The sequence below is a fragment of the Petromyzon marinus genome, chromosome 15, assembly GCF_048934315.1.
Source record: "Petromyzon marinus isolate PM22_M1 ecotype Great Lakes invasive population chromosome 15, UKy_Petmar_22M1.pri1.0, whole genome shotgun sequence".
Classification (NCBI taxonomy): Eukaryota; Metazoa; Chordata; class Hyperoartia; order Petromyzontiformes; family Petromyzontidae; genus Petromyzon; species Petromyzon marinus.
Window position 1 is genome coordinate 711957 of NC_133681.1, and position 13639 is coordinate 725595.

Consider the following 13639-nt stretch of genomic DNA (forward strand, 5'->3'; position numbering starts at 1 on the left):
ACTCACTCCCTCACTCACTCACTCACTCACTCCCTCTCTCACTGACTCACTCACTCCCTCACTCACTCACTCACTCCCTCACTCACTCACTCCCTCACTCACTCACTCACTCCCTCACTCACTACCTCTGTCACTCTCTCACCCACTCCCTCACTCACTCACTCACTCCCTCACTCACTCACTCCCTCACTCACTCCCTCACTCACTTCCTCTCTCACTCACTCCCTCCCTCACTCACTCCCTCACTCACTCACTCCCTCACTCACTCACTCCCTCCCTCTCTCACTCACTCGCTCTCTCACTCCCTCACTCACTCACTCCCTCTCTCACTCGCTCTCTCACTCACTGACTCCCTCACTCCCTCCCTCACTCCCTCCCTCCCAAAACCCACTCACTCTCTCACTCACTCACTCCCTCACTCACTCCTCATTCACTCCCCCTCTCACTCACTCCCTCACTCGCTCACTCACTCCCTCACTCACTCACTCCGTCACTCCCTCACTCACTCCCTCACTCACTCACTCCCTCACTCACTCACTCACTTCCTCTCTCACTCACTCACCCACTCACTCACTCACTCCCTCTCTCACTCCCTCCCTCCCTCACTCACTCCCTCTCTCACTCCCTCACTCACTCCCTCTCTCACTCACTCACTCACCGACTCACTCACTCACTCCCTCTCTCAATCCCTCTCTCACTCACTCCCTCACTCCCTCACTCACTCACTCACTCCCTCACTCACTCACTCTCTCACTCACTCACTCACTCCTCACTCACTCCCTCTCTCACTCACTCCCTCACTCACTCACTCACTCCTCACTCACTCACTCACTCCCTCACTCACTCCTCACTCACTCCCTCTCTCACTCACTCACTCCCTCACTCACTCACTCCCTCACTCACTCACTCACTCCCTCACTCACTCACTCACTCCCTCACTCACTCACTCACTCCCTCACTCACTCACTCACTCCCTCACTCACTCACTCACTCCCTCACTCACTCACTCACTCCCTCCCTCCCTCACTCCCTCACTCACTCACTCCCTCTCTCACTCCTCACTCACTCACTCGCTCCCTCACTCACTCACTCGCTCCCTCACTCACTCCCTCTCTCACTCCTCACTCACTCGCTCCTCGACGCTCGCTACTGAGCCCACGCCTCGTCCCGCCTCCTCCGCTACCTCCATCAGCTCCTCCTCCCACCTCGTTCCCCCGTCAGTTTGATCTGACGGGCTATGAACAGTGGCTGGCGAGCTCTGTCCCGCTTCTAGATCCGCTCAGACGGACACTGATAACGCGTTATCAGCCGAGGGTCGCTCAGTTCAGCAACAGTAGCAGCAGTATAGCGATTATTGCTGGCAAAGTAGAGCGGTGGTCGCGCACATGTTAGCTCAGATGAGCGAGTGAAGCGAAGTGCCGAAGACCGGGACGCGACACCTGGGACGTGAAGGCAGAGTGCAGGTAGCAGGCACTGCGGCTTCGGCCACGAACCACACTCACACCCCTACAACACACTCTGACACACACCTACAACACACACACAACCCTACAACACACACACACACCCCTACAACACACTCTGACACACACCTACAACACACACACAACCCTACAACACACACACAACCCTACAACACACACACACACCCCTACAACACACTCTGACACACACCTACAACACACACACACAACCCTACAACACACACTCACACCCCTACAACACACACACAACCCTACAACACACACACCCCTACAACACACACTCACACCCCTACAACACACACACCCCTACCACACACACGCACCCCTACAACACACACTCACACCCCTACAACACACACACCCCTACCACACACACACACCCCTACAACACACACACACCCCTACAACACACACTCACACCCCTACAACACACACTCACACACCCCTACAACACACACTCACACCCCTACAACACACACACCCCTACCACACACACACACACACCCCTACAACACACACTCACACCCCTACAACACACACACCCCTACCACACCTACACACACACACACCCCTACAACACACACTCACACCCCTACAGCACACACTTACACACCCCTACAACAGACACACACACACAACCCTACAACACACACTCACACCCCTACAACACACACTCACACACCCCTACCACACACACACACACCCCTACAACACACACTCACACACCCCTACCACACACACACACAACCCTACAACACACACTCACACCCCTACAACACACACTCACACACCCCTACAACACACACACCCCTACAACACACACTCACACCCCTACAACACACTCACACCCCTACAACACACACTCACACCCCTACAATACACACCCATAAACCCCATCAGCGCACAAACTCCCCTACAACACTCGCACTCTAAACACTCACAACACACAACCGTACAACACACTTAGAACACCTTCACACCCCCTCAACACGCTCACACACACACACACCTACTACACACATACTCCGACAATACACTTCCACAACACACTCCAACAACACACACACACAACCGTACAACACAAACACAACACATACTTGGGGTATAGGCCGTGGTATATGTGTGTTGCACGATGTGTGCGTGTGTTGTAGGTGTGTGTCTTGTAGGGGTGTGAGAGTGTGTTGTAGGGATGGGAGTGTGTGTCTTTGTGTGTGTAGGTGTGTGTGTTGTAGGGGTGTGAGAGTGTGTTGTAGGGATGGGAGTGTGTCTTTGTGTGTGTAGGTGTGTGTGTTGTAGGGATGTGTGTGTAGGTGTGTGTGTTGTAGGTGTGTGTGTGTTGTAGGTGTGTGTGTTGTTGGGGTGTATGTGTGTTCTCTAACATGTTTGTGGGGAGCAGTGGCACAATGGTTAGCACACTGCGCTACGAACCCAGCATCCCGAGTTCGATTCCTGCTCACGGCTAACATCTGTGAGGCACAGCTAAACCGATCCTAGGTGGATTCAGCTTCAAATGGGTACCTGGTTCGTTGTGTAAACATCAGCATTGGGAAAACAAAGGCGGTCGGGCATGGTGTTAGCCACCCACCACCTCCTGAGCTGTTCCGACCTTCATAGGTGTTCGCGAACCGCACTTGCCCCTACAGTATATTAAAGCCTATACGGGGGTATTTGTCTTTGTTCTAGGCCGTAGCTGCTGTGATGGAGTCGAGTGGATAAATCTGACGGAGCTCATCCCTCAAAGACGACTCGAGGACCGAGAGACGCTCAGGAGTCTACCTCGGCGGTCTCGGGGTGTGGTGAAGCACTCATACATGCGAGTCGGCGCCGGTCTGCGCTCACCTGCTCCTGCAGGAGACTCACCTGTGGACTCACCTGTGGACTCACCTGTGGACTCACCTGTGGACTCACCTGTGGACTCACCTGTGGACTCACCTGTGGACTCACCTGTGGACTCACCTGTGGACTCACCTGTGGACTCACCTGTGGACTCACCTGTGGACTCCGCCGCCCGCAAGCAGCATGGAATATCGCAGGAAGCAGAAGCAGCAGGGCATCGTTCTCATGGCCTACAGGCGCAAGAACGACGGCGAGAGCAGCTCCCTTAGCCACAGGGACTCGACGCACAGGTGAGTTGATCACGTGTGTACACAAAGTTAGCACGTGTGTACACAGAGTTAGCACGGGTGTGCACGGGTGTGCACAAAGTTAGCACGGGTGTGCACAAAGTTAGCACGGGTGTGCACAAAGTTAGCACGGGTGTGCACAAAGTTGGCACGGGTGTGCACAAAGTTAGCACGAGTGTGCACGGGTGTGCACAACGGCGGTCGTGGGTCGAGACGCATGTACGCGTTCACACGTACGCACCACCGCGAGCCTTTATGAAGGCCCGCACGTGTTATATACGCGTACGAAGGCATGGTGCACAACGGGATATGGGGCGGACACCACGTTAGCACACCGAATCGACCGAGGGCACCGGACCGGTTCAGATATTCGGAGAGCAGTGGGCAATCCACGACACCACCACCACTCACACACGTTCAACAACCACCGCCATTTGCCACTAAGTGGCTGTGACACACCACTACGCTTGCGCCAGGCTAGGTGCACCTTGAGGCCACGTGAATTGTAGAAGGCTCGTTGCTGGCAGCTCACGTGACAGGTGTGCACATAGCACAGGAGTGCTGACTGAAGTGACTGACAGATGCACCATCCTGTGCCCGACGCTGTGCCAACACGAATATCCTGCAACTGACCGTGCTGGTAGCGAGCACCTCTGAATGCTGGGACGGCACACGAAAGGGTGGGTGGCCAGCAACTCGCCTGGACGCCTTTGTCTCTCCAAATGGCTCTTCCTTACAATATTAAGAAGCCACTGGGAGCTACGAATGTTTAAATCTCGATTAAAAAACTCGTTTATTTGGAACTGATTGTTGTGTTTAGTTAGTTGCCTCTCCCTCCGATTATCACGATTGGTTACGTACGGTGCGAAAAAAACTCAACATACATCATATACAGTATATTCACACATCGCACCAGGTACTTATTTGAGGCTGAGTCGATCGAGTGGAGGCCCAGGACCGATTCAGATATTTGTCACTCGCGTTGGCCGTGAGCGGGAATCGAACTCAGGTCACCGGGTTCCTAGTGCAGCTCCAGACAAAGATCCCCCAAATAGCCTTAACAAACTGTAGGGGCAACTGCTGTTAGCGAGGGGGTGGGTGGCCAACACCACGCCCGGCCGCCTTTATCTCCCCAGTGTCGATGTTTATACACCGCACCAGGCACTCATTTGAGGCTAAGTCGAACTAGGGGAGGCCCAGGACCGGTTCAAATACAGTAATCGTCACCGGTGTTTGCCGTGGGCGGGAATCGAACTCGGGTCGCCAGGTTCGTAGCGCAGCGCCCTAACTGCTACACTACCGCTCCCCATACACACATTATACACACACACACACACACCTATACACGCATTATACACACGCACCTATACACACACACCTACACACACACACCTATACACGCATTATAGACACGCACCTATACACACACACCTACACACACACACCTATACACGCATTATACACACGCACCTATACACACACACCTACACACACACACCTATACACGCATTATACACACGCACCTATACACACACACCTATACATGCATTATACACACGCACCTATACACACACACCTACACAAACACCTATACACGCATTATACACACGCACCTATACACACACACCTACACACACCTATACACGCATTATACACACGCACCTATACACACACCCCTACACACACCGATACACGCATTATACACACGCACCTATACACACTCACAGCCCTCTTGGGAGAGACATATGGGCGTTGCCCAACGTAAATTTCTTGTTACACAAAATAGTCCACAGCTGTACACGAAATTGTTCAAAGTGCCGCGTATTTCCCCTTGGCAATTTGGTTTACTGGGTGGCTACAGAAACGAAGCTCCTCCGCCACCCTCGCGACTGCAAGGAGCAATTAACGCTTTGCTAAGCTCTGAATTGTGGTTCATTAATTCGTGGCATGTGGCTAATTGAAGCCTCGAAAGGAACCGCTCCCCAGGCACTCTGACGATGCCGCGTCCTCATGACCACGAGCAGCCCGGCCAGCCTGGTTCGCAAACCGGGCCAGTGCACCGGGATACTCTGGAGCATAGCAGTGCAGTCTAACAGTGGATTTGGCTGCGCTGCCTTCTGCTACCCACCACGCAGCCCGGCAGAAGCCTCTAGCACCTGTTGCCGGCAGCGTGAGATCTCGCCGAGCAGCTTAGACACCCCTCCCTCCCCCCCCAGTTCGAGTTCGTGGGGACGATGTTTAAATTGGGGGCTAAGGAGCCAAGGGGACGTACGTGGAGTAGCCAAGGGGGTACCTGTGCAGTAGCCAAGGGGGTACCTGTGCAGTAGCCAAGGGGGTACCTGTGCAGTAGTCAAGGGGGTACCTGTGCAGTAGCCAAGGGGGTACCTGTGCAGTAGTCAAGGGGGTACCTGTGCAGTGGCCAAGGGGGTACCTGTGCAGTAGCCAAGGGGGTACCTGTGCAGTAGCCAAGGGGGTACCTGTGCAATAGCCAAGGGGGTACCTGTGCAGTAGTCAAGGGGGTACCTGTGCAGTAGTCAAGGGGGTACTTGTGCAGTAGCCAAGGGGGTACCTGTGCAATAGTCAAGGGGGTACCTGTGCAGTGGCCAAAGGGGTACCTGTGCAGTAGTCAAGGGGGTACCTGTGCAGTAGTCAAGGGGGTACTTGTGCAGTAGCCAAGGGGGTACCTGTGCAATAGTCAAGGGGGTACCTGTGCAGTGGCCAAGGGGGTACCTGTGCAGTAGTCAAGGGGGTACCTGTGCAGTGGCCAAGGGGGTACCTGTGCAGTAGTCAAGGGGGTACCTGTGCAGTAGCCAAGGGGGTACCTGTGCAGTAGCCAAGGGGACTTATGAAGTGTCGTACAACTCGGGTGCATCTTCGTTGCCAGCCACGCTTCCACACGGCCCCTGGTGTAGATGCACCGCTTGTGCACTTCATTTGTTTATGAACTTCATGGTTATTTGCGTACCTCTGTTATTACTGCATTTATTGCACTTGAGAGAGAGAGAGTATAGAGACAGGGGAGAGGGTAAGAGAAGAGGGAGGGCAGGAGAGAGGCACCGCCATCCATCATCACTGACGGGCGTCAATCTGCTGTGAGCGATGAGGAGGGCGGGCGGCAAAGGGAAACCGGCTGCGCGGGGTGCCCAGCGCACGTCGCCCCTTCGTCAACAGCCGGAGGGAGCGAGCGGGGTCCAGGGGTCACGTCCCCTCGACCGCCCAGGGAGCGATCGCCCCCCCCCCCCGGGCCCCCCAACGCACCCATCCCTCGCGCTGACGTCGCCAGCGACAGTGAGGGGCGCGCGTGCGGTGAGCGGTCTCCCAAGGTTTGGTTCACGCGCTCCAACCGAGATGGAAAGCGGTTCTGCGTTGGCTGTGTCCATCCCACCGCCCCATACTCGTAGATTAAGATGGTCCATGCGAATGAACCTTCGGTATAAACAAACAAAAAGCCCCGACGACCCGGGTTCGATTCCCGCTCAGCGGCCAACATCAGATTATAATTTCTCAACCGGTCTTGGGCTTCCTCTGGGTCACCTCGGTCTCAAACGAGTACCTGGAGTGCTGTGTAAATATCGCCACTAGGAAGGCAAAGGCAGCCGGGCGTGGTGCTGGCTACCCAGCCCGTTGGTTCCTCAACAAACGTTTGCCCCAAAAGTCCGTTCAGGTTACACGGGGGATCTTTGTCTGTTCTATGTTTATAAATGTAATGCAATGTTCGGTACAGATACTCTGATGTGTTTTCCAGTTGCGTCTCTGCAAGAACTCTTGCACGAGCCCAGAGCTGATATCTCACTTGTCGGCCCCACCTGAGGTGGCACCCATTGTGTATTTAGGTCTCTTCTTGTGGCCAACAACAGGGACTGACGCGATCGGCGTTTGAAATGAGTGGGGGGTTATCGAGTAACTAACTCGTCTTGGCCACCGAATTAAATCGGTGCTGCTAAAGCTTTGCTACCTTCGGTGGTACCGAATTTTGCACAGCCCCACGGACTAAATGTCTTCGTTGTACGTGACACCACCCATAGAGCTTCGGTTAAGAATTCTCAGCACGTGGCCATCGTTTTGCTCGTCTTTGTCTTGAGCCAAACTTGGCCGCCTCCTTTGGTAAACGATTCAATGACGTGTCGCAGTCCAGTCCCATTGTCCGTTAAAACGACGATGTCATCGGTACATCTGAGCTGGTTATTTAATTTCGTCTTCCGAAATCCCTCCGAATAGGCTCAGTGAGAGGGTGTCTCCCTGCCCGACTGCTCCTGTGATTTGTGATTTCCTCTTGTGGTTTGTTCATGCAGCCCGTGAGGATGGACGCTAGATTTGGAGATTGCTACCCTTACCTGGAGGAGCATCGTCACGGCTCGTGCGATACACGTGTCTGATAGCCTGGCCACCTCGCACCCACTCGACCACTCACTTTACGTCACAGAGTAAATGAGCAGGCGTCCTTCCAATGTCTGTCCCTGCGCGTAAAATATGAAAGCGTTGTTTATTACGTGGAGTGACATGACATTGATTGGAGGGAGGTGTTACTGCCTTCATATGTACTTCATGAATATTGAGATGGGCAATGATGGCTATGCCGTACTGGCTGATGAATCCAGACACGCCTAAACCCGGTATGAAGTTGTCTGTCCTGCAAAATGTGATTGATAGGTTCATCTATAAACCTCACTTGGCACGTGGTTATTCCTATTCCCCTTATGCCGCACGGGACGAGCGGCTGCTGCTCGCTCGCAGCAGGAAGGGCACGGCGCCAACCACGCGCCTTGCGCGTCACGTGGCCACCGTGCTGCTGTTGTGACGTCAGTGGTTCTTGTTTCTTACGGGACGCGCGGGGTCGATGGAAGTGGCGTTTGATGATCGTTTCTGCCCCACGTGCGACTTCTGTCGCGATCCGCTCCACTGGAGTGTTCGTGTTGTTTTGATGCGCTGTGGCATTGACGTCCAACCGCGCTGATCGGTTCAATTCCTGCCCTGCTGCTGCTGCAATACTTCCCCCTTTGAACGTTCGGCCTTTGTTATTCGACGAGTCGTCGAACCGACAACCAGTTGAGTCATCGATTACTTAGATAATCCGACAGCCCAGCTTTAAGCTTAATATCACAACATGTCTCAGCAGATGTAACGCCCCCCTCCTCCCATATGTGTCCCTCCATATGAACACAATATAGCTATCAGTTTCACACGTCCCATCGGCCGCACGGATTTCTCGCGGTGGGTCTCTTCAGTAGCGTGGGTGTAAAACACAAACACTCAGGACCGGATTTGACATTTAGCATCTCATCAGCAGATTGAGGCTTCTTTAAACAAATACCGGTAAACCACCCCCACCCCATGCCTCAAGACAAGGATCATCAAACAAACGCACTTGGACGTTTCCTCCTCCACTTATCTGCGCAATAACTCCTCGACGAACGTCGCGTTTCCACCTCGCTCTTGTGAAACGCCGTCTATGACAAATCATCTGAGCGGTGTTTGTACCTGAGAATGTTATTGTTGTGCAGCTGCCGCTGTGATCTTTACTCGCTTTACCTTTTCTTGTTTAGCTCTTACGACCCAGGTCCCCTTTGCAAAAGAGGCTCGCGACGGTGCTTGGATGCATATCAGGTTGTTACAGGCTGCCCTGGGCTACACTTAGTGCACAGCATCTATCTCTTGCACCTCATCCCTGTGCTCCCTCGTCTCTGCTGCCCTTCAAGAACCCTCCGCACTGTGACGAGCGCGGTGAAGTATGGTCAAATAGTTGCCACCACAACCCGCACTGGGTGAGGAGGCTGTCATCCAGCAGTGGATTGTCAACAGGGCGGTACGCACGTTCACGTCTGTGATTACAATCACAGATCTCAACTACAGCGTCACAAACCTCACCCCGAGTCCACGCTCTGCCGTGATTGGCTGGGTCGGGGTGGCTGTTTCTTCCGCCGACCAATAGGATCGCGGCCCCGCACACGGCCCTAACCCTGACGCCGACACACGCGCATCTCCGATGAGCACGGTTGGCTACGTACGGTGAGAGAGAATTTCAACGCACACAGGTGCACGCATACCTGGCTGACGCGGCTTACACCGCTCCTCCCCTGGCACTCACGGATTCTCGGTAGCGACACGCGCGGCAATGCGACGAGGAATCCGCGGCGACGTTTGGAGAATTCAGCACGAGGAGGGGGGCGCGTGACGTCAGTGCGAATATTTGCGGAGGTATCTCTCTGGGCAGGTGTCTCTCTCTCTCTGGGCAGGTGTCTCTCTCTCTCTGGGCAGGTGTCTCTCTCTCTCTCTCTGGGCAGGTGTCTCTCTGGGCAGGTGTCTCTCTGGGCAGGTGTCTCTCTCTCTCTGGGCAGGTGTCTCTCTCTCTCTGGGCAGGTGTCTCTCTCTCTCTCTCTCTGGGCAGGTGTCTCTCTCTCTCTCTGGGCAGGTGTCTCTCTCTCTCTGGGCAAGTGTCTCTCTCTCTCTCTGGGCAGGTGTCTCTCTCTCTCTCTCTGGGCAGGTGTCTCTCTCTCTCTGGGCAGGTGTCTCTCTCTCTCTCTGGGCAGGTGTCTCTCTCTCTCTCTGGGCAGGTGTCTCTCTCTCTCTCTCTGGGCGCTGTCTTGCAACGGCAGCGATTACTGCTGCAGCTGTTGCTATCATTATTGCAGCTGCTGTCTGCTCCATGTTTTTTTGTGTTGTAGCCACCAAGGTGAAATGGGCTGGATTGTTTTTGGTGGGTTAGGGATCGGGTTAAAGACATTGTGACACCACAGCGTCCACCCATGGTCCAACCCGTGGTGGACACTGTGGTGGACGCCATGGCAGGTCACAGGATGCATGTACGTTTGAACTTCTTTTGCACCGTACGTAGCCAACCGTGCTAATCAGAGGTGCGGGGAAGGACAACAACACTCAACACAAAAAGCACCTGAATGAGTCAATAACATTGAGAGCCACGACTCACCACAAGTTGGTTGAGCCTGCAGTTGGGATACAGTCTCCGAGACCACCTTGAAATCTGGCACAATTACGTTCCAGTAGGGCCTCATCATAGACCACCAGGCCACCTTGACTTATTGTAGTCCACCAGGTCACCCATGCTGGTGTGGATAGCTCACTGGGTGGAGGGTGACGGTGGTCGGCTGTGGCTTGTGGTAGCAGATGAGGTGTGTGGATGAGTGAGGAGGAGCTGAGGATGTTTGTGGAGATGAGGCGTGGTGAGCAGTGACGAGCAGTGAGGAGGTCGTGATGAGTGGACGCTGCCCGGGGCTGCTGGGCCCCGAGATTGACACGTGACTGAGATTGACACGTCACCTTTAAAGCTTGGCAGTGATTTCTTAGAAAATCACATTTGGAGCCCGCATCCCCCCAGACCCCCGCCCCAATCCCCCCTCGCCCTTCCGACCCCTACCGAGAGCCCCCTCCCCCACCGACGTGAGACCCCCACGTTAGAGAGCTGGAGTCATTAAACTCGAGTCAGATGTATGTCCCATTGGAAGGGTAAAACGCAAAGCATCTCCCATGCGAATTTCTCCAGTCGCTTGTCTACTCGCCTGCCTACCTGCTTACCTGCCTGTCTGCCTGCCTACCTGCCTACCTGCCTACGTGCCTACGTACCTGTCTGCCTGCCTACGTGCCTGTCTGCCCGTCCTGGCCGTCAGTCCTCGCTGGACCTCATCTCAGCTGCTCGCTCCTCTCCACCTGCTCACGCCGGCCCTTGCGAGGGGAGGGCGGGGTGGCACGGGCTATTTGTAGTCACCGGAGATATATTTTAAACTCTTTGTTTGGAGTTTGGAGGAGGTGGGGGTGGGTGGGTGGGGTGGGGAGTTGTGCAGGAAGTCGCTGAGCAATGGGGGAATTAGCAACCACGTGGAAGCAGCTTTGAAAATCTCGCCAAACCGGGCTTCGCTTGCGGTGGGGGGGGGGGGTCACGCCACCGATTTGCGACCCCCCCCCACGCCATCCCTTGCCCAGGTCCGTTAAGAGCTCATACAAGTGCAGGGCCTTACAAATCCGAGACTAAACTCAGGCGTGGCTGTCAGATAGAGGCGCGAGTGTTACAGGTGCGGGCGTTACAGATGCGAGCGCACGAGTTGTAAATGTATTGTATGAGTGCCGGGGGTGATTATGTAGGGTGTGCGCGCGCGACACAGATGGTGTGATCGACAGTGCGTGCGTTACAGGTGTGGGTGGAAGAGTGGTGCATCGGTTGCTGCACTGCCCAGTGAACCTGGATACCCGAGTTGACAAACATAAGCACTGGGGGGGGGGGGGGGGGGGGGGGTGCAGCCGGGCGTGGCGCTCGCGAACATAACTTGCCCTAACAGCCTGCGCAAGGCTATCTGGGGGATCTTTGTCATGGTGGTATCGGCTGTTTGCGATGAGTTTTTGTACAAAAATGCCCGTGGTATGTGTGCAGGGAACGTGTGTTCGTGCTGTCTGTGCGTGTTGCGGATACGTGTTAGAGGCGCATGGTGTGCCAATGTGTACGAGTGCACTTGCCCTCAAACGTCTGCTAAGGCTATACGGGGGGGGGGGGGTCTTTGTTCGACACTTCTCACCCCCATCTGTAAATGAAGCCGCGTCACCCCAATGCTTAAATTCCTCCAATGACCCCCAATTCCAGAACGATCTCAAGGTCGCCCTGAGCATCTACAAGATCCTCCGTGCCGCTTCCCTATCTCACTCGACTCCCCTCCAAGCGCTCTCCACTCCAGCAACCAAGGCTTTCTCTCGAAGCCCTCGGTCAACCGTAGAGGAGTGGGGGCTCGCTCCTTCTCCTTTGCCGCCCCCATTGCCTGGAACTCCCTTCCGCACGCCGCCAATGCAGTCGGCTTCCTGGCACTCTTCGAGGCTCGACATCGCCATCCATCCTCTGCCTATGGTTGGCTGCGTCTCTCTCGCTGCTCTCTATACAATTAACATAATGACCAACTTCTCTAAAGTGTCTCGGGTAGTCGGTCGCTACGTATACTGCGCCCACATTGTACGCTACGGCGCCGCGCCGTGTCGCTGACCCCGAACACCTGGGTTTGGGGAGGGTGTCTCCGTTGACCTATTCCCAGCGAGCTCTCACCACATCAGGTGACCTAAAGCGTACCTAGCCTGGCACACAAGTGCCACGTTGACGTCACCGGCAAGCCTTTAGCCCAGACGCCCAGCCCTGCGGAGACGAGGAGCGATTCAAAACATCCAATTGCATTCGTAGAACACACGCCAAGAACAAAACACTCATTCACATCACGTTCGAACGGAAAGCCGTGTCACAGGGACGGGTTACAGGACGGGTTACAGGACGGGTTGCTCGGCATTCTTTGTCAGCGGAGGCACGGGCCAGCAGCACCGCGTTCCGGGCTCGCCTGAGCGACGTGCGGAGAGATGGGCAAGAGCAGCCGTGACCCTGATGAGGCGGGCCCCCGTGGCCTGACCTTCGAGCGAGCGATGCGAGTGCAGCAAAACCGGAACGCCGACGAGCAATCGGCATTGTGGCAATTGTACACGAAGACGTTTCCCTGGAGATGACCTCCAGCATCGAGAGCCGCGGCACGCACTTCGACATTCATCATCTTCCCGTTTGGCGAATCACCGCAAATCATTTGGCATATTTGCCCACGTGAAAACCGCTTGGCTCTGTCGCCTGATGATACCAGGCTGGCGAAACGTCGTACTCGGATTGTAAATGTTGTGGATTAGCTCTCCAACACACCGGTGCGCTGTACTAGTAACGAATTGGCACGTTCTGGTTACGTGCCAAACCTTACTAATTGGTCGTGTCGGGTGGTGGCGGGTTTAACGACACATTCATATTTACGCGATCTTACTCCAAAAAACACTTCTATTATGGATGAGTTTGTGTTGTTTATTCGAGAAAGTGTTTGTGGGAATGGGGTTAGTGCGAATGTGTGTTGTGAGCGTGCGTGCTGCGCGAGCTTGTTTGAGTCCGCGGCGCGTGTGCGAGGTTGTGTGCGTCGGCTTTGGGAGACAAAGGCGGTCGGGTCTGGCGCTGGCCACCCACCCCCTCGTGTACCGTGCCGGCCTTCATAGGTGCTGCTCGCTAACAGCATCTGCCCC

At 54.9% G+C, this 13639-nt stretch overlaps 1 protein-coding gene across 2 annotated transcripts in view; it reads left to right on the top strand.

Moving 5' to 3' along the window:
- The first annotated feature begins 1234 nt into the window (after positions 1-1234).
- LOC116942549 (rho GTPase-activating protein 18-like) overlaps positions 1235-13639 on the top strand; it is a 31730-nt gene continuing 19325 nt past the window's right edge. For both annotated transcript variants that reach the window (XM_032954592.2, XM_076067176.1), the window contains exons 1-2: positions 1235-1463; positions 3168-3610. In XM_032954592.2, the coding sequence (XP_032810483.2) occupies positions 3504-3610 (107 nt within the window). In that variant the 5' untranslated portion in view covers positions 1235-1463; positions 3168-3503. The remainder of the gene's footprint in view (positions 1464-3167; positions 3611-13639) is intronic.